The 21,537-nt window shown below is 39.4% G+C and overlaps 1 protein-coding gene across 6 annotated transcripts in view; it reads left to right on the top strand.

Moving 5' to 3' along the window:
* FOCAD (focadhesin) overlaps window positions 1-21,537 on the top strand; it is a 311,561-nt gene that overhangs the window by 191,161 nt on the left and 98,863 nt on the right. For all 6 annotated transcript variants that reach the window (XR_014016190.1, XM_081238309.1, XM_081238312.1 and 3 more), the window contains 4 exons: window positions 1,451-1,534; window positions 10,280-10,415; window positions 13,854-14,039; window positions 20,056-20,177. Coding sequence is in view for 5 of the 6 variants with exons in the window: in XM_081238309.1 (XP_081094435.1) it covers window positions 1,451-1,534; window positions 10,280-10,415; window positions 13,854-14,039; window positions 20,056-20,177 (528 nt within the window). In the remaining variant the exon portion in view is untranslated. The remainder of the gene's footprint in view (window positions 1-1,450; window positions 1,535-10,279; window positions 10,416-13,853; window positions 14,040-20,055; window positions 20,178-21,537) is intronic.

Raw genomic sequence — 21,537 nt, 5'->3', positions numbered from 1 at the left:
CTCACGGGCCCAGCCGCTCCGCGGCACATGGGATCCTCCCAGACCGGGGCACGAACCCGTATCCCCTGCATCGGCAGGCGGACTCTCAACCACTGCGCCACCAGGGAGGCCCTGCCTTCTTGATTTTAAAAGAATTGTGACTGTTAATAAATTTAGGTTTTAAAAATTATTCTTAATTTATGCCAGTTAATACATTTTCACCATAAAATGCACTTGTTACTTTGTGACACTGACAGATATGAAGAGGGAATGTTGCCATTGTCTCTCCTTTTAAAGGTCCTTCCTCAAGTAATTGGAAATATTTAATGAATAAAATGAAGGTATTTAATGGCATGCATTTAAATGGGGAGGAGGGAGTCAGATTTCTAGTTTCTGGCTTGGGTAACTGCATGAGTAATGAGACTGTTAAATTATTTATGTTGAGAGTGTTTTATATATTAAAAACTTATTTTTTGTAAAAAAAATAAAAAATAAAAAATAAAGGTCCTTCCTCTTTCCTGCTTTGCCCCTCCCCCACTGATAAGCACATCAAACAAAAACTCCGCTCCATTTTTTGTTTGTTTTTTGTTTTGTTTTGTTTTGCGGTACGCTGGCCTCTCATTGTTGTGGCCTCTCCCATTGCGGACCATAGGCTCCGGACACGCAGGCTCAGCGGCCATGGCTCACGGGCCCAGCCGCTCCGCGGCATGTGGGATCTTCTTGGACCGGGGCACGAACCCGTGTCCCCTGCATCGGCAGGCGGACTCTCAACCGCTGCACCACCAGGGAAGCCCTGTTTTTGGTTTTTTAAAAATTTTTATTGGAGTATAGCTGATTTATGATGTTGTGTTAGTTTCAGGTGTACAGCAAAGTGAATCAGTTATACATATACATATATATACTCTTTTTTAGATTCTTTTCCCATATAGGCCCTTACAGAGTACTGAGTAGAGTTCCCTGTGCTGTACAGTAGGTCCTTATTAGTTATCTATTTTATATATAGTGGTGTATATACTCTCCATTTTTCGAATGTCATTTCCAATCAAGGAGTATAGAGCAGGGGGTGTTGGTGATGTTCCACCTGGCTCATGAGTGAAAAAGCTTAGATTCCAGAAGGCCAGCTCTCCTGGGGAGTAGCCGGAGACTCAGAGTCCAGTTTCAGGCCTATCAAACTCTATACCCTCGTACTCCTTCCGCTAAACCGTACCACCTCATGGGGACTTGAGCAATTAGGAGTTATTTTATGTTTAATGTCCCAACTAGGATAGAAATGTGGTTTTTCTGATGCCTCTGTCCAGTGCTGTTTCCTCTCTATTTTTAATTGGGATGTACTAAGCAAGGCTTGAATACCATTTCCAAAGCACTGACTATAGAACTTTGAGGTTGGTCAGGGAAGCTTTTCTTTCTGCCTCCAGAGTTGATGTTTAATATATGTTGTTTCTTTTGTTTACCTTACTTTTACTCTATCTAGGACCCAGTGGTAGCAAATGCTGCATATAAATCTCTGTCACACTTCGGTGCCAGGGAGCACACCATTCTTCATCTGCCTGAAAAGGTAGGTTTTTCTGCTTTCTTACCAGTATCTCTTTACTGCTACATTTTATAACTTTACTTATATCCCCTGCTTAGGGAATTCTTACCTGTAACTCTAGATATGTTGTCCATAAAAGATAAGAATTTATATTTATAATTTGTTTAATCTGTAGTAGATTGTAGAGGTCTTAGACTTCACAGATAATGAACTGAAAGAGATAGAAGGTGGAAATGAAATCTCTATAAGGTGACTTGGTGTATGACTGCATTGCCCTGTGCCCAGGGCAAGGTCTGCGTCACTATAGGAACCACCCTACCCAGTTAGTGCACCGTCTTGAACTTCACATCCAAGCACGGCCTGCACAGAGTAAGGTTTTCTACCACCTGGGCAGCCAGAGATCTTTCTTTGTGATACAGAATTGAAGTGCCGTCTGAAAAAAATCTGCTATTTATTCGTTTACTTTGAAATGATATATAGGTTAGACCCAGAGAACTGGATGAAGAAAGTATCACTCTCTTTTAAGGGTTAACACACTGTGTGATATTATCTTAGTTTTTAGACTAAACTAAAAACATACAACCTTTTCTACTACCTACCTAGTATAACCAGCTTTAAATTCTCAGGTTATATTAAGGAGTTAAGTGTATGCTTTCTTTCTTTAAAAAAAAATTATTTATTTATTTATTTAATGGCTGCATTGAGTCTTTATTGCTGTGCACGGGCTTTCTCTAGTTGTGGCTAGCGTGGGCTACTGTTTGTTACAGTGCACAGGGCTTCTCATCATGGCGGTTTCTCTTGTGGCGGAGAACAGGCTCTAGACACGAGGGCTCAGTAGTTGTGGCTTGCGGGCTCTAGAGTGTAGGCTCAGTAGTTGTGGCGCATGGGCTTAGTTGCTCCACAGCATGTGGGATCTTCCTGGACCAGGGCTCGAACCCGTGTTCCCTGCATTGGCAGGCAGATACTTAACCACTGCACCACCAGGGAAGTTCCTAAGTGTATGATTTCACATTTAGTGTTACTGCTAATTCAAAGGCATACAAATGGTTATTTAATGCCGTTACAGTGTAAGGAAGACATTGTGTTAGAAGTTATGCGTAACATTACCCAGAATCTGTCCTTGAGGTGAAGTGGCAAGTTTTATTGTGAATTTCTTGGGATCCTCAGGCATTAAAATGAGTTGACTTTTTCTTCTGGGTTGAGCTTATACAGAGATTAGATGCCAGTAGGAACCAGGCAAACTTCTGTTTATTGAATTGAATTGGAGGGACTGAAGATAGGCTCTTGTAAAACCAAATCCTAAGTGAGGCAGGATTTCCCGTGTCACTGAGAACTCGAAGACAGATCGGCCAGCTTGTGCAGTTATCACAAACAGGAAGCCTTAACAAAAGATGTCCTATGACTCGTAAAATTTTAAAACTGGGATTTCAGACTATACCATGGTGACTAGCAATACCCATAGCTTCTGAAGAAAAGGGAGAGAAAGGTAAAGAAAAAGGAAAAAATTTCATGTAAATTTGGTATGTAAACTCCTACCAATAGATTACCTACACTATCTGGAAAGATACTTTTTCTTATTTTATATATATACATATATATATATATCTTTTGGCTGCACTGGGTCTTAGTTGCGGCACGTGGGATCTTCATTGCCGCGTGTGGGATCTTTGTAGCAGCACGTGGGTTCTTAGTTGTGGCATGCATGCAGGATCTAATTCCCTGACCAGGGATCGAACCCTGACCCTCTGCACTGGGAGTGCAGAGTCTTAACCACTGGGCCACCAGGGAAGTCCCTATATTATTTTAAATAAGCAATTGGTAATTTAGATCACAACATAGTGATTACCTTTATTTTTAACTATTATTACTGAAACATTCCAGCTGGAATGATAGCTTTTATTAAATAACTCCCATATACCCTTGACTGTTTAGTCTCTACCTCTTTAAATATTGTTATGTTTCTATTTTATCATACTTGAGGGGTTTGTTTAGTTTCTGGTTGTGTTTCTTAGAGTTATTACTCAGCTAAGTGCTGTACGCAGTCAAATATTAGATACTTTCTTAATCTAACTCTTCTATATCCTCTGATCCCTGAATAACCATAAATAGCTCTTTATACCTTCCAACATAGAGGGTAGTGATGTACTATATATGCTTGAGTTTTCACCAGCAGAACGTGAAGAGCTGTAAAGGAAGTCTCTAAGACTTATTTTAGCCATGCTTTTCAACCTTTTTTCTGCCCTAACCCCCTTCTAGGATGTGATTCCCTCTCATATGTAACAGAGGTTCACTACCGTGGATATTCTTAACTGAGATTAAGATGAGAGGACATATGGTTTAAGAGTCCACCCCACTTCAACCCCCAGTTTCTGATATAGAGGACCTTCCTCCGCATGGAGAATCATTACTTACAGGACCACACCATGCATTGTTCTTCTTCTTTTTATTAATTACTGATTTTCAGTTTGGCTGTTTTAATATCTAAGAACTAAAAGTCCAGAAAATGGTCAGTATGTTCATATTCCAAACAAGTCCCTGAAGGCTAAGGGTGCAACCCATTCAGATCCCACCTCTGTTTTGTAGATAGTGGCAGTGATGTGAAACTGTGGCTCACTTTCTACAAAAGCATACTTACAACTGTTTCAAAAGTCTCTGCCAGGTAGGGACTCCTCTAGTGTAAAAACTAAGATTTCTCCTTGTTGTCAGAGTTTACTCACTCTGCACCAAGGGCAGTTCGGTTTACTCACAAAACTGAAGTCTACTTGTATACCTTTCCAGTGAAAGGTGTACAGGTTCTCTTTTTCTATTTGTGGAAACTTGTGAAATAATCTTTTAACAGAACATATGGTGAATTTCAAGTAGAAATTTTTTTTAAAAGATACAGTTTTTTAAAAAGAAAAAAAAATTTTTAAAGATATTATCCACATCGTTACTTTTGTGGATTATAATTCAACTACTTTTGTAAGTACACCTTTAAATTTATTAAAGAAAGATTTCGGGGCTTCCCTGGTGGCGCAGTGGTTGAGAGTCCGCCTGCTGATGCAGGGGACACGGGTTCGTGCCCCGGTCTGGGAAGATCCCACATGCCGCGGAGCGGCTGGGCCCGTGAGCCATGGCCACTGAGCCTGCGCATCCGGAGCCTGTGCTCTGCAACGGGAGAGGCCACGGCAGTGAGAAGCCCGCGTACCGCAAAAAAAAAAAAATTCTTGTTCATTGCTGCATCAACTTAAACTGTGAAACTTGTTGAAAGAAAGCTAACAGGCTGGTAAAACAGAAGGCATTAAAGGAGTGACAGACATCAGAAGGAAGATTTAGGGTTAAACGAAACAGTACCATCTAAGGTAAGATGCAAAATGTCAATGGAAAGTAGAGCTGAATGAGATATCGTGTGAGTCAGGGATTTGAATAGCAGATTCATTAACTCATCTTTCTTGTCACTGGTTTGTTATTAGGAAGTTTTGTGGGATTGTTGATGATAGACACTTAACACTTGCATTGGTTTAGTGATTATTTATTGGACATATACTAAGTGCTAGGCTGTCTTATGAGCTGGGAATGTTGAATGAAACCATGTGTGAGGTGAACGTGATAACCACTACACTACGGAAATAAGGCCAGTGAATGAATCCATGTGTTTGTTGGTTTGTAAAAATATTATCGTTAATCACTTGAAACATGCAAGTCTAAAGTTGGTCAAAAAATTTTTGGGGGGGGCTTCTTTGAAGACCTGTTGATTTCAGTGTCAAAAAATAGACATGAATAATTTTTCCCTTTTAGTTTGTATTTCTTTGTCTTTTTAGCTATTTATCCTTCTCCTTTGCCTTCTTTAGTGCCCCCTGACACCCCCAAAATGAAACAAAACAGAAAAACCAACCAAAAAAACTATAAAGAATTGTTTTTCTGGTAAAACAGTCAGTAATGGATAAACATTTAGGTTGACTCTTCTCTCTGACTTGGGTTCTTTAAAAAATACTTGGCTGCTTAAAAATTAAGCTTTTTATTGTAGAGCTCTTAAGATAGGGTTGTTGATTTCTGGAGTTAATTTGAGAAGCGAGTAATATAAAAGAACTTATTATGCACCCTGGGTTGGTATTAATGTGGTGTAACCTGTTCCGCTTTGATTTAAGCGAATGTTATTGCTTTCATCAGAAGCTGTTTCTCTTTTTAAATGAATTTATGCAGATACTTAATGAGTTCCAAATAAATCCTCTGTTTATGCACAAACTCCTGGATTTTCTTAGGTTGCACACACAGAAACGTGGTTGAAAGGTTATCTGGCTCAGAAAATGTAGTTAAGTAAGGCATTCTGTAGGATAAGCTTTCCAATATTCAACTTAAAGCAGATTTTAAAAGTAATTTATCATTTTATATTTGGCTCTCCCTTTAAGTTTCTTCAACAAAGCTTAGCTATAATTGGAAGGGTGTAGTTGGTGTGTGTATGTGCATGCATGTGTGTGTGTGTGTGTGTGTGTGTGTGTGTTCTAAATAGACAGTTTTTTCCTGGATGTTTGAGTAGCTAATGTAATATAGTTAGCAACATTTTATAATTTTAACAAGTATTTTTTCACATGACTTCCCTTGATTTTCCTTAGTAGTACTCATGTTGATCTTATTCACTTGTTGCATACAAACAAAGGGAAAAGCCTGGGACTAGCATAGGGAAGCTGGAACAATTACTTCTTTAAGAGATGAGCAGAGGAGTAGGGAAATGCCATGAAACCAAAGTCTAACAATAAGTGCTACTTAGTTTAGGAGAATCAGCTCACCTTTGAAGAAACAAAATTGAAGGTGTAATCATACCATTATAAATAGACAGAGTATATCATCTATACTTAAATTACAGTACATTGGGGCTTCCCTGGTGGCGCAGTGGTTAAGAATCCTCCTGCCAACGCGGGGACATGGGTTCTAGCCCTGGTCCTGGAAGATCCCACATGCCTTGGAGCAACTTAAGTCCCTGCACCACAACTACTGAGCCTGTGCTCTAGAGCCCATGAGCCACAACTACTGAAGCCCACGTGCCTAGAGCCCGTGCTCCCCAGCAAGAGAAACCATGGCAATGAGAAGTCCGCGCACTACAACGAAGAGTAGCCCCCGCTCACTGCAACTAGAGAAAACCCATGAGCAGCAACGAAGACCCAACGCAGCCAAAAATAAATAAATAAAATAAAATAAAATTACAGTACATCTCTAGTGTCTTTGTTAACATACATGTGTATGTAAGATGCAGACATATGTTATTTATCACACAGCAGATAAATTAATATAGGGATGCAGTTATGTGAATGCAAAATTAGACAAGATGGATGAACAGATCTTTTTTTTTTAAATCCCCAACCTAGTAGGTCTTCTTTAGTGGCTCTTGGAAATACTGATGGCCTGGGTGCTGTGACTCATTGAGCATTTAAACTGGATAGGCTAAAATGTGTGCAAAAAAGATCAGATTCATTTTATACTACATGGTTCTGGAATTGGGAGTACTGGTCACTTGGCCTAGTTCATCCATCAGCTGAGGTCCCTCTGAAGGTGGTGGCAGCTTCCGCCTCTATTTCCTACACTTCCACTTGTGCCGCTGCCTCTTCTGCAGCCCCTCCTCCAACCCACACTCCCCTCCCCTTTCCTCTCTTTCCTATTGCCTCCCTTCCTCCCTTCCTCCTTCCTTTCTTTTTTAAATAACTTTACTGAGATATAATCCGCATTCCATACAATTCACCCAGTTAGAGCATGCAATTCAAGTGGTTTTAGTGTATTCAGAGAACTGTGCAACTAATCACAGAGCTGCCACAATCTAATTTTAGATCGTCTTGTTAGCAATCAATCCCCATTACCCCTTTCTTTCCCCCCAGCGCTAAGCAACCTTTAATCTACTTTCTCGCTCTTGCCTTCCAAGATGGCCCACACTCTGTCTATGGAGTGTGTATCTCCCTGAACAAACCTTCTTTCACTTTACTATGTCTTGCTCTTGAATTCTTGCCTGCACAAAGCCAAGAACCCACACTTGACGGCCATCCCAGGGACTCAGACATGACTTGGGATGTGACCATCCTCTCGCACCCCACTCTCTTTCCTGCAACATCTTTTCTGGCACCCAATGTGGGGCCTCAAAGGCCATAATCTCGATCTGCCTACTGGGCTACAGCTGCCCTCTGAAGGGTGGCTGGGACTTATCCTGAGCCATGTAGATTCAAGTAGCCCGTTAAGTGGCAGCTGACGTCGCCTGCAGGATCTGGCAGAGACCAGTTCTCTGGCCGTGAAGAAGCGCACTGAGGCCAAGGCTTTTCCCCCTCAGTCTTTCTCATTCTCCTATTGCTCTATCTCTTTGGACTTGATAAGATCCACCCAGAGGACCACCAAACATCCAAATTAAGACTGCGCGGCAAGTAATTGGCAAATTGGTTGGGTCTAAAGAACTCCTGCCAGGGGGCTTATCTGGTGGCGCAGTGGTTGAGAATCTGCCTGCCAATGCAGTCATGGGTTCGAGCCCTGGTCTGGGAGGATCCCACATGCCGCGGAACAACTAGGCCCGTGAGCCACAACTACTGAGCCTGAGCGTCTGGAGCCTGTGTTCCGCAACAGGAAAGGCCACGATAGTGAGAGGCCCGCGCACCGCGATGAAGAGTGGCCCCCGCTTGCCGCAACTAGAGAAAGTCCTCGCACAGAAACGAAGAACCAGCACAGCCAAAAATTAAAAAAAGAAAAAAAAAATCTACTTTCTGTCTCTGTAAATTTACCTGTCCTGAACCTTTCCTATAATGAAATCATATAGCATGTGTTCTTTCGTGACTGGCTTCCTTCACTTAGCATAATGTTTCCAAAGTTCATTCATGTGGAACACATATCTGCACTTCATACCTTTTTATGATTGAATAATCTTCCATCGTGTAAGTGTGCCGTATTTTGTTTATATGCTCATGGACATTGGAGTTGCTTCCATTTTTGCTATTACAACGAATGTATTCACATTCGTGTGCAAGTTTTGTGTGATCGTTTGTTTTCACTTCTCTTGGTCATATACATGGGAGTGGAATTGCTGGGCCATACAGTAACTCTGCATTTCACTTTTTGAGAAACTGCCAAACCGTTTTCCAAAGGGGCTGCACCATTTTACCTTCCCACGAACAGTGTGTGAGCGTTCTGATTTCTCCACATCCTCACCATCCCTATGAGTTTTCATATTAGTTTAAGTGTTTACCGCTGGCTTCCACCTCCCCGAGTCTCCTATCACTTGTGAATGTGACATGTAGCAGAGCTTCCCAGTGCTCTGATGCTCTGGTGCGGTATCTGGTGTTATTCCTGTAGTCTCCAGCTGTAAGCATTGTTGTCTGTTTCCCCCCATATGCTGTTCAAATATTATTTTCAATTTGTACTATGATGTGTAAAAAGTCAGGAAGCAAGGTAAACAGACCCAGAACCAACTCCTTTTTTTTTGAAACTTTTTAGGCAACTAGGACTAGTTAAAATCTCTAAGATACCTCTTGATGATACCAAATGTGGCAAATTCCAAGTATATACACAGACCAGAGACACTCAGAAAACCCTGCTTGTCAGAACCAAAAGGTTTGCAAAGGTGCCAGGGTTTCTCTGGTGTGCGCTGATATCAACAAATGCAGGCATGCCCTCTGCGGAGCATGCATCATTGTTATCTCTGTAATTATGGCTGGCTCAGTCCTCTGAGAATTAGATCCTCAAGACTGAATCAGAATTAAATCTTGTCTTGGAAAGTGCTTGGTGGTCAGGTTGCTTTCACTCCTTCACTAGTGAAAAGAACACTAGTTATGATTGAAAGGCTTCATCGGAGTTGGGGTTATTATACTTGAGAAGCATTTTATCTCTGTTTGCTTTTATCCCCCTGCAAGAATCCTGACTCAGTGCAGTTCCTAAACGGAACAGTGCTTTGGGGACCTATGAAAAAGGCAGTCTGCAGGAATTGTTAATTATTTCTAAAAATAACTCCGGGAGACAGGCTAATGGTAATGACTGGGTTCTGGCACTTTATGGTTATAGCAACCACATTTATATATTTTGATTTCCTCCCCTAATGCTTAATTATCTCCATGTGGGCATTATTATGGTGTGTCATTGAAAGTATTAAAAATTTAATTAATTGCTTGACAGTTATAGCTTGTGGAAACTACAATAGTGGTAATCTTTTTACATTTTTAATTTTTGGTTCAAATAAACCTAACTAATCACAGAGTAACCACAAAATCTTCAAATGGCAAATTAGACACTATAAAGTATAGCTACCAACTGCAGATTTTAGTGTTTTTATATTCCATAGCAACAAACTGCCGAGTCTAAAAAAAAAAGTCAGCTAAAGCATTCTGTGTCTTCCTGATCTCTACTATGTATATTCTACTAGAAGATTTTAAGCTTTGTCATAGAAATATGGCTGAAATCACAAATTTTAAACAAATGTATTCAGACAAGGCAAATATTTAATTATAAGCTACAGAAGTTCAATATATTGAATGTGTGTTTGTATTTTATTGTCAGATGGTGTAAAATTTTATTAGTTTTCTATAGTAATCATTGCTTAGGCTGGTTTATGGTGATTTTCTGACTATATTGCCATTAGTTCTTTACATGGATCTGGGAGTGTATCTAATAAGATGATTAGAGTTTACCATTTAGTTAATCTGAAAATGAATCGATTTTAAAAATTAATTTTAATGGTCTTTTGACATTGTAGAGCAATGAGTCTAACTTAATTTTTTAAAGGAAAAGATTTTACATAATATTTTAGTATCACCTTCTCTATCATTTCAGGTAAGACCAGAAATCCAGATTCCTGATGATCTAGATGAAGATGATGAGGAGGGTGATGAAAAGGACGTGGATCTTTCCATTCCTGGTTCTTGCTATCTCAAACTGTTGTCACTCACTGCTCCTTCCGTTTTACCAGGTGACTCCTATTTTGTGTCAGGGAAGCTAGCATTTTTTTTAGTGATTTTAACTGTCTGATTAATTGTGCTCTTTTGTGATGAACACATATTATAGCTTACTTTAATCTTAAATACTTATTTTCTGTGTGTCGTATAGGGACTGCTTGAGGTAGTATGGTGTTCAAAACACTGAAAAATGTTAGACTCAAGTAAAAATAAACTGGAGAACTAGTTTAAACAACCATTTTCACTGAAAAATTTAAATTCATCTCAAAAGTTAAATTTATTCTACAAGACAAATTTGCAGTGAGACTTTACGTCACTGATTCAAATGGTTCTTTAGCTTATTTATATATAAGATAAGTGAAAAGATCATTAGAATCTTCAGAAATTTCCTAGGTAGTTTCATCATTAGAAATATATTCTTCCTAAAGAAATGGTGGTACTAGTATTTGAGAGCTATACAGTAATGCTTTTAAAAAATAGATTAACTTGTATGGTCGTTCAGCATTTTTTTTTCAACTTTGATATAAAGCGTACAGGACCTTGACATTTTAAAAAATTATTCTAATTATACCTAATTATTCTAATTCAATAGTAGCCAACATTTTCCCAAGCATGCATCTATTACCTTATTCTGTCCCAAATCTACCCTGAATGTTCATGGATGTAAAAATTTAATTTCTGAAAATTAAGTTCAATAAACACAAGAAATGTCATCTTTATCTTCTCAGTCATAATCTCAGTAGCCTGTAATGTTAGAAGTTTTTATCCTTGGTTTCATCCCACATGGAGATTCCTGAGGAATTCAGCCAAGTATATAGTAGTATTTCTTGCTAGACAAAGCTCCTGTCCCAAATTCCTGCCTCATTTCATTAGAGAAAACTGAACGGTACAACTTAGAGTTCACATTTTCTTTTCTCCTGATGTCCAGAACAAGCCTTAAGGACTTGTTCCCTTTTTCTGTCTCCTGTTCGTCCCCACTTCCTACCTGAAGGCTCTTCAGAGTCTAGGACCTCCCCTGCAGTTAATAGTAAGTCCAAGGAAGAAAAAAGCCGTCAGTTATCCAAAGTTCCTCCTGTATCCCAGAATAACCTTAGAGTTCAAAGTCCTCTTGGGCTTTTGCATTCATGGTATTTTACTTTCATTTAAACTACTCTCAGGGCTGGCATTATTTGATAATTCTTAATTCTCTGAAGAGCTTGACAAGTAGACAAATTTTCATTCCTGGCTTAGTCTTCATGCAGATGTGTACTTATCTCTTGACATGTTTCAGCTTTTACCAGAATAGGATGTCTTCTGAGAAAGCATGAAATTCTTTCCTCACAAATGCATGATTCTTAGGTCCATTCTGAAAAGTCTATACTCCTCCCAAGCTTGAAGCAGTCAAACATGTGCATGTACATACAGGAATTGAAATGTATGACCTGCAGTTGGATATTACTCACACTTTTCATTTAGATGATGTGTTGATCAGGGTCTTCGCAGGAAATTCAGAGAGAGTAAGTGAGAGTTTAATAAAGGGACTGCTTAAAGGTGTGTTGTCAAGGTTAAAGGAAATTCACAAGCAATAGTGAATCATCTAAAAACGGTTAATGTCCCTCAGCCTGAAGAGGTAAGGGAAGGGAGCAGTTAGGAGAATAAGAGAGAGCTTCTGTGTCATAAGAAGCTCCTAAGTGGAGCAAGGCCCTTCAAAAGAGGGATGCAGACAACCTGGGGCAGTCCTGCAGGAGGATGTCTGGGGAGTACATGCCCTCACCTCTGTTTGCACCCTGTGATCTCCTGCCAGTGTCTCCCATTGGATGAAGCCAACTAAAAGCCAGAGGACAAGGGAGTCTGATGATGCAGTTGTGAAAGGTTATTCTTCCCAGGGTGCAGAGTAGGGTTGAGAGGGTGGATCTGGAGGCGTAAATAGAAAACATACTACACAGGTGTTCTCTGGGCTTTGAATGGAGAAGCTTTGTTGCACCTAGGAAAGTTCTATATAGGAATGACAGAACTGGGTACATAATTCATGTTCCAGTGAGTACTTCTGCCTTTAATTTTTTTTTTTTTTTTTTTTTTTTTGCGGTACGCGGGCCTCTCACTGTTGTGGCCTCTCCCGTTGTGGAGCACAGGCTCCGGACGCTCAGGCTCAGCGGCCTGGCTCACGGGCCCAGCCGCTCCGTGGCAGGTGGGATCCTCCTGGACCGGGGCACGAACCCGTGTCCCCTGCATTGGCAGGCGGACTCTCAACCACTGCGCCACCAGGGAAGCCCCTTCTGCCTTTAATTTAATCGTGGTCATTTAAAGGAGACTTTTAGACCTGTTCAGAATGAAATTCTAGTTTAGGTAGACAGACTCTTGCTTTTTGTTCCTATAATAAGAGTCACCTGCGGTGGTTTCCTTTTTTATTTTCCATATGATTTGTTTAGCTTTAATTTTTGTTGTTTTTGTTTCTGCATTGGGCAACCTCTAGTGGTCCTTAGGAAAATAACACTTGAATATAAACCTATAGTGCTAATCAGGTATTTTGTTTGGATACCCTATTGTCTTCTGATCCCACATTACTGCATTACCTTATAATAAGTGAAGATGTCAAGCAATAAAGAGCTTGGGCTTAATTAGAAGGAACACACACAAAGAAATAATGAATTAATTTTTTAAAATAAGTGTACTGATATCACTGCAGAATGGTGGATAGTCATAAAGGGCCTCTCTGAAAATATCTAAATGACAGGAAGGCTCCAGTCATGTGGACATTGGGGATTAGTGTGTTCCAGGTGGAAGGAATGGCAAGTGCAGTGGCCTTGACTTAGATATGAACTTTGTGTAATTGAGGAATGGAAAAAAAGGCCATGTGGAAGTGTGTCTTTAACACAGCTAGGAAGGAAGGTGGGTGGTAGAGATGAGGTCACTGGGAGAGTCAGGGGCTAGGTCATAGAAGGCCTTGATCATTGTCAGACGTCTTGTCAGTTATTCTATGTACAGTGAAAAAGCATTGAAAGATGTTAGGGAAGGAAATGACATAAAACTCTAGCTTCTTTCTGGGTAGAGGATGGTTTAGAGGAGTGGTCATGAGGAGAAGAAACCAAGAACTAGTTTTTAAAGTTATCCAGATGAGGAAGAGAGAAGATAATGACTGGGCAAGTAGCAGTGCAAATGGAGAGAAACTGATGGATTTGAGATATATTTTTAAAGGTAGATCTAAAAGGACTTGCTACATATAAGGAGTGTGAGAAAGAGAGGAATTAAGAATGACTACGTTTTTAAGCTTGAGTTACTGGGTGCCATATTCTGGTTTGGGGAAGACTAAAAAAAGGCTGGGAATCAAGAATTGTTTTTTTACTTTGTGAAATTTGACATGAAATATAGCTAAGTTGTTGTTGCTGGTGTGTGTGTGTATGAGTTAAGAATGAATGTTTCTCTTCTAGCATACTATATTCACTCTACTTCTGGTCTCCTTTTATTTCTTTCAGCTTTGGAGGAATTTTTTACATCACTTGTGAAGCAAGAAATGGTGAATATGCCCCGTGGGGTGTATCACTCTGCATTAAAAGGAGGTGCCCGCTTAGATCAAGGAAAGACTGTAGCAGGAATCCCCAATTTTATGTTGAAAATGTATGAAACAAACAAGCAACCAGGTTTGAAACCTGGCCTTGCAGGTAAGCACAATACATAGTATCAAGGTACAGGATTTTAATGTGATGATTTAAGTTTCTCTTCCAAGTAGGGTGTAATAGGGCATGGAAAGGCATTGCTGCTGCTGCTAACGTCTAGACAGCTGGATGAATTACAAAAATGAATCACATTTTAAAGCCATCAGAGAACTGTAGAAACAAAGACATAGATAAAACAGAGAATAGACTGAAATTATGGAATGGAGAGAACATTTTATATTGTTCCCTATGGACCTGTCCCACGCCCTGGCCCCTACCCCATGGGAGATATTCACTGATTCTGGCTGTGGGCTGGGATTGGGTATTGGCCCAGGAAGAGGCCTGTTGGAGGTTAGAGAAACCAGTAAAGCTTTTAGTGGTTCCATGGGACTAGCTGATGTGATGATTAATTTTATGTGTCACCTTCATTGGGCTAAGTGATGCTCAGATAACTGGTAAGTATTATTTCTGAGTGTGTTTCCAGAAGAGGTTAGACTTTGAATCAATAGACTGAGTAAAGAAGATCACCCTGAGCAGTGTGGGTGGGCAACATCCAATCCATTGAAGACCTGAATAGAACAAAAAGGGTGAATTTGCTCTCTTTGCTTGAGCTGGGAGATCCATCTTCTCCTGCCTTTGGACATTGGTGCTCCTGGTTCTTGGGCTTTCTGACTCAGACTGAATTGCACCACAGGCTTTCCTGGTTCTCTAGTTTGCAGACAGCAGATCATGGGACTTCTCAGCCTCAAAAATCTTGGGAGTCAATTCCCATAATAAATCTCCTCTTGCTTATCTACATATCTGTACCTATATATATATATCCTGTTGGTTATGTTTCTCTGAAGATTCTAATACAGGTCACAAACTGGAGATTTTCCTCATAAGCAATTTGATGACTTTTGAGTTTGCACTGAAAGTTAAAGAACTAGGCTGATGCTTCTGAGAGGCAGTGAAATCTCCAGTCTTGTGGTGCTTAGGAAACAAAGACTGGCTAGGAGAATGGACCTGAAAACAAAGCACACAAGTAGTGAATTGATACTGAGATCTGCAGCTCTTTTCACCTGGATGCACTTACTAATTTTGGCCTCAGATAGAGGCTGAAATTCAGGCTTGACCTTAACAAGAGGCTGGTGCAGGAGGCAGAGAAGCCAACAGAGATCATGACATTTATGTGGTAACCTGAGTGACAAGACTGGGGACTTGAGACCCTTCAAACACACAGCCTGTTTCTCCCTTAAGATATTTGTCAAATTTTGCAGCTTTGTGGGAAGTTAAAAGCTAAGCTGAAAACTTCTGAGGACAGATCCAAATCTCTGAATGTCCCATAATCTTTCTGTATTGAAGAGTCAAAGACCGATTAGACTGTCAGTTGAAAATCTTGAGGAGGCATGCCTTAGGAACAGGGTTGAAACAGAGGTAGACTGAGATTTACCAAAGCTATAGTCAAGCCTAACTCACTTAAATCCCTCATTCACCTGAGATGATCTGTCCTTCACTCTGTCTGCCTAACAGAGGAGAAAATCCTCTGATTAAAAAAATAATAATATCATTTAGAATTTCTGTGGTTCTTTCATATACTGTCCAGTGAAAAAGTGCTAGACATATGAAAAAGGAAGAAGCTAGAAATGAAAGGAATATTTCATGGAGATAAAGAAGTCAGTCCATTAGAAAAGTATCACAATTCTAATCAATGTGCCAAAATAACAGGGTTTCAAACTATATGCCAAAAATTAGCAGAACTGGGCTTCCCTGGTGGCGCAGTGGTTGAGAGTCCGCCTGCTGATGCAGGGGACACGGGTTCATGCCCTGGTCCGGGAAGATTCCACATGCTGCGGAGCAGCTGGGCCCGTGGGCCATGGCCGCTGAGCCTGCGTGTCTGGGGCCTGTGCTCCACAACGGGAGAGGCCACAACAGTGAGAGGCCCGTGTATCGCAAAAAAAGAAAAAAAAATTAGCAGAACTAACTACATAGACAAATCCACAGTAATAGCCGAAAACTCTTAAATAGCTTTTTCAACGGTGTGATGAACAAGCAGACAAAGAAATCAAGTTCACAAAATATATGAATAATACTATGAACAAACTTTACTTAAGTGACATATGGAACATTGTATCTTATAGTGATAGAATTTGTATGCTCTTTAACTGTAAGTTGGAAACTTATCAAAATGGTCATATGGGAGACCATACATTTCAACAGATTTCAAAATATTGAAGTCATTGAGTCTGTCCACTGACAACAATGGGATTAAGCTAAACTAAATAACAAAAAGATAACTAGAATTTCTCCACTCGCTTAGAAATTGAACAGTACACTTATAAATCATCCATGGATCAAAGAAAAAAATCAAAATGGAAATCAGAAAATAATTTGAACTGAATGATAATGAAAATATGCCAAATTACAACTTGTGGGATGCAGCTAAAATAGTGTTAATAGGTGATAAAAACTCTCCAGAAAGTGGGCATAGAGGGAACCTACCTGAACATAATAAAGGACATATACAGCAAACCCACAGCAAACATCATTCTCAATTGTGAAAAACTGAAAACATTTCCTCTAAGATTAGGAACACAGCAAGGATGTCCACTCTTGCCACTATTGTTCAACATAGTTTTGGAAGTCCTAGCCACGGCAATCAGAGAAGAGAAAGAAATAACAGGAATACAAATTGGAAAAGAAGTAAAACTGTCACTGTTTGCAGATGACATGTACTGTACATAGATAATCCTAAGGATGCCACCAGAAAACTACTAGAACTAATCAATGAATTCAGTAAAGTTGCAGGATACAAAATTAATGAACAGAAATCTCTAGCATTCCTACACACTAACAACGAAAGATCAGAAAGAGAAATTAAGGAAACAATCCCATTCACCATTACAACAAAAAGAGTAAAATATGTAGGAATAAACCTACTGAAGGAGGTAAAAAACCTGTACTCAGAAAACTATAAGACACTGATGAAAGAAATCAAAGATGACACAAACAAATGGAGAAATATACCATTTTCTTGGATTGGAAGAATCAATATTGTGAAAATGACTATACTACCCAAAACAATCTACAGATTCAATGCAATCCCTATCAAATTACTAATGGCATTTTTTTTACAGAACTAGAACAAAAAATCTTAAAATTTGTATGGAGATATAAAAGACCCCGAATAGCCAAAGCAATCTTGAGGGAAAAAATTGGAACTAGAGGGGGCTTCCCTGGTGGCGCAGTGGTTGAGAGTCCGCCTGCCTGCCAATGCAGGGGACACGGGTTCATGCCCCAGTCCAGGAAGATCCCACATGCTGCGGAGCAGCTAGGCCCATGAGCCATGGCTGCTGAGCCTGCGCATCTGGAGCCTGTGCTCTGCAGTGGGAGAGGCCAGAACAGTGAGAGGCCTGCGTACCGCAAAAAAAAAAAAAAAAAATGGAACTGGAGGAATCAGACTCCGTGACTTCACACTATACTACAAAGCTACAGTCAAGACAGTATGGTACTGGCACAAAAACAAATATAGATCAATGGAACAGGATAGAAAGCCCAGAGATAAACCCACACACCTATGGTCAACTAATCTATGACAAAGGAGGCAAGGATATACAGTGGAGAAAAGACATTGTCTTCAATAAGTGGTGCCGAAAAAACTGGACAGCTACATATAAAAGAATTAAATTAGAACACTCCCTAACACCATACACAAAAATAAACTCAAAATGGATTAAAGACCTAAATATAAGACCGGACACTATAAAACTCTTAGAGGAAAATATAGGAAGAATACTCTTTGACATAAATCACAGCAAGATCTTTTTTGATCCACCTCCTATAGTAATGGATATAAAAACAAAAATAAACAAATGGGACCTAATGAAACTTAAAAGCTTTTGCACAACAAAGGAAACTATAAATAAGATGAAACGACAACCATCAGAATTGGAGAAAATATTTGCAAACGAATCAACAGACAAAGGATTAATCTCCAAAATATATAAAAAGCTCATGCAGCTCAATATTAAAAAAACAAACAACCCAATCAAAAAATAGGCAGAAAACCTAAATAGACATTTCTCCAAAGAAGCCATACAGATGGCCAAGAGGCACATGAAAAGCTGCTCAACGTCTCTAATTATTAGAGAAATGCAAATCAAAACTCCAATGAGGTATCAACTCACACCAGTTAGAATGGGCATCATCAGAAAATCTACAAACAACAAATGCTGGAGAGGGTGTGGAGAAAAGGGAACCCTCTTGTACTGTTGGTGGGAATGTAACTTGATACAGCCACTATGGTGAACGGTATGGAGGTTCCTTAAAAAACTAAAAATAGGGCTTCCCTGATGGCACAGTGGTTGAGAGTCCACCTGCCGATGCAGGGGACACGGGTTCGTGCCCCGGTCCGGGAAGATTCCACATGCCGCAGAGTGGCCGGGCCCGTGGGCCGTGGCCGCTGAGCCTGCGCGTCTGGAGTCTGTGCTCTGCAACGGGAGAGGCCACAACAGTGAGAGGCCCGCGTACTGCAAAAAAAGAAAAAAAAAAAAAAAGATGATGAAGGAATAATAAAAATAGGAATAAAAATCAGTGCAATAGGAAACACAGGAAATAAAATAAGCAAAGCCAAAGGTGATTCTTTGAAAAGTTTAACGAGGACTTCCTTGGTGGCGAAGTGGTTAAGAATCTGCCTGTCAGTGCAGGGGACACGGGTTCCATCCCTGGTCTGGGAAGACCCCACACGCCATGGAGCAATTAAGCCCGTGCACCACAACTACTGAGCCTGCTCTCTACAGCCTGCGAGCCATGACTACTGAGCCCGTGCGCCACAAGTACTGAAGCCCATGGGCCCTAGAGCCCACGTGCCACAACTCCTGAGCCCGCATGCTGCAACTACTGAAACCTGTGCTCCTAGAGGCCTTGCTCCACAGTAAGAGAAGCCACTGCAATGAGAAGCCCGTGCACTACGACGAAGAGTAGCCCCCGCTCACCACAACTAGAGAAAGTCCACGCACAGCAACGAAGACCCAACGCAGCCAAAAATAAATAAAAATTAAAAATAAATAAATAACGCTGCTAGTTAAAAAAAAAAAGTTTAAGAAAATTGATAAAGCTGTTGTAAGGCTGGACAAAAAAACAGAGAAATGTAGATCACCTGTATCAGGAACAACAAAGGAGACATTACTTCAGGCCCTACAGCATTCAAAACATTAAAGAATATTTTGAAGAACTTTTAGCCAATGAATTTCACAGTTTAGATAAGATGTAGAAATTCGTCAAAATATAAAACTTTGCAAAACTGACAGAAGGAGAAATAGACTATATGAATAGTTTGATATGTATTAAAGAAATTGAATCTGTAGCAGCCTTCCCTCAAAGAAAACCTAGGTGCAGATGGCTTCCTTGGTGAAGTCCTCAAAAAACTTAAGGGAGAAATAACAGTGGTCTTTATAAACTTCAACAGAGGAAAAAAAAAAGAAGAGAACACTCTTGATTGAGATCAGCATAATCTTGACACCAAGTAGAAGAAGAGAATAGTAAAGGCCAGTCTCTTCCATGAACATAGTTGCAAAAATTCCCCCAAAGGATGTTAGAAAAGGGAGGGAAAAAGGGAGAGTGAATGTATGTGAATGCAGGTATGAAGGAAAACTAGTCCACTTATGGGTAGAAACTAAAGGAACCCATATTATCAGGAATTCACAAAGGCTGACATGCACAAGCATTTCTCTTTCATTGAAATTTGTTTTTAAAGAAAAGCTTAATAGAATTTCTAGAAGTAACAGTTCACAAAATTTAAAATAAGGCATGATTTGAAATTTTCTCATTTATTTACAAATGAATAAGGCTTGTCAGTAAGTGATCGTTTCAATATGGTAACTTCTTACAGCTCTTTTTTTTTATTCAGTTAAAAATCATTATTTGCTTAGCATATTCTTTTAATTTCTAAATCTCTCTATACAGATTGATTGAATATGGATTACTGAGAACCTAATTAATGAGTTTTTCCATAAGCAATGTTTTTATTTTTTATTTTTTTAAGGTGGTATGCTATTTTGTTATGATATTTCAATGTATCAGAGTAAAGATGGCAAACCATTGAATAGACTGATGGCCAATAGAGGGCGAAGTTTCAAGCAGACTTCACTCGCTCTAGTGCATGAGGTAGGTGCCTTCCCATGCTCTGTAACAGGTTCTTCTTGCTTATATATGTTTTGGGGTTTCCCTCCTTCACTTTATGCCCATGAAATTTAGTGTGTGTTTGGGAATTATTTTTCTCTTTATCGTAATTAATTTACGTGGTTTTTAAAGACAACCAGAATAGTTGAGCCAACTGAATACTAAAATATTTTGAGGTATTTCTCAAAGAAACTGGCATGCTTCCCCACTGTTCAGCCTATTAAGGAGTAGTATCTTGGAATTTGGTTTATTTCATCAGTATTTAACTTCTATATTTCAGAATAAATACCAATTTATTATTTAAAGAAATAATTTTGCCTGTTTCTTAATTGTGATCCTTTGAAAGTATGTAGAGCACCAGTGTTTATATTTTGTGAATGTTGGGAATTAACAGTAAATAATAGTGTTTAGGGAAAAAAAAAAACCTTTGGTTTTAGTGTTTATTTAATTTTTCTTTTAGACCACACTTTTAAAATAAAGTTACGTTATTTTTTTGCTTGAAATCTGATCGTTGCAGACGGTAAGCAATACGAGAGGGAAGAGGAAAACTGTAAAGCACTTGGGAAATTTGTTTTTTTGTTGTTTTAAAAAATTTTATGACAGTTACTCATTCAGGTATATATAAATTAAAATGTATGAATGAATAACAAAACAAAATATTATGGCAAAGAGGTTTATTTTACATAATTTAAACATAAGTTATATACAAGTTATAAATGAAAATATATAAATTGTAAAAATTTTAAAGGATATGAGGTAAAAATAGTGCTTCTATAGTATGTTTGTATTAAATCTTATTTTGAGACATAATTTATAAATCTTGGCATCACTAATTTGATTTGATTATATTCTGTGTCATACCAGTTGCCACCAGTTAGCATAGCCAGGTTTTTTGTTTATTTGTTTTTTGGCCATGCACGTGCATGGCATGAGGGATCTTAGTTCCCTGACCAGGGATTGAACCCGTGCCCGCTACAGTGGAAGCGCAGAGTCTTAACCACTGGACTGCCAGGGAAGTCCCAGCATAGCCAGATTTTAAAGACCCACCTCTATCCTAGCCACCCATATTAGTTTTATATATTTAGTTAGAATTGAAATTATGTAAATATTTGGTTCAGAACCTTTTTTGTCTAACACAGTGTCTTTATTTAACTAAGGAGGGAAGAAAGATCTGGGGAGAGCAGTGTTTCTCTGGGAAGAAGAGAGGTTTAATTTCATAAAAGGGGAAAAAGCATAGGTAATTTCTAGATTTGTTCTCCCTAGCATATTATTTGTTGGTATGGAGAAGAGAGAGATTTGGTACCTTTTTGGGTTTTAAAGCTGCGGACTTAACGTGGATAACCAA

Source organism: Mesoplodon bidens (genome assembly GCF_964165515.1).
Source record: "Mesoplodon bidens genome assembly, chromosome: 6".
NCBI classification, from domain to species: domain Eukaryota; kingdom Metazoa; phylum Chordata; class Mammalia; order Artiodactyla; family Ziphiidae; genus Mesoplodon; species Mesoplodon bidens.
This window is presented reverse-complemented; position numbering and strand designations above follow the sequence as displayed.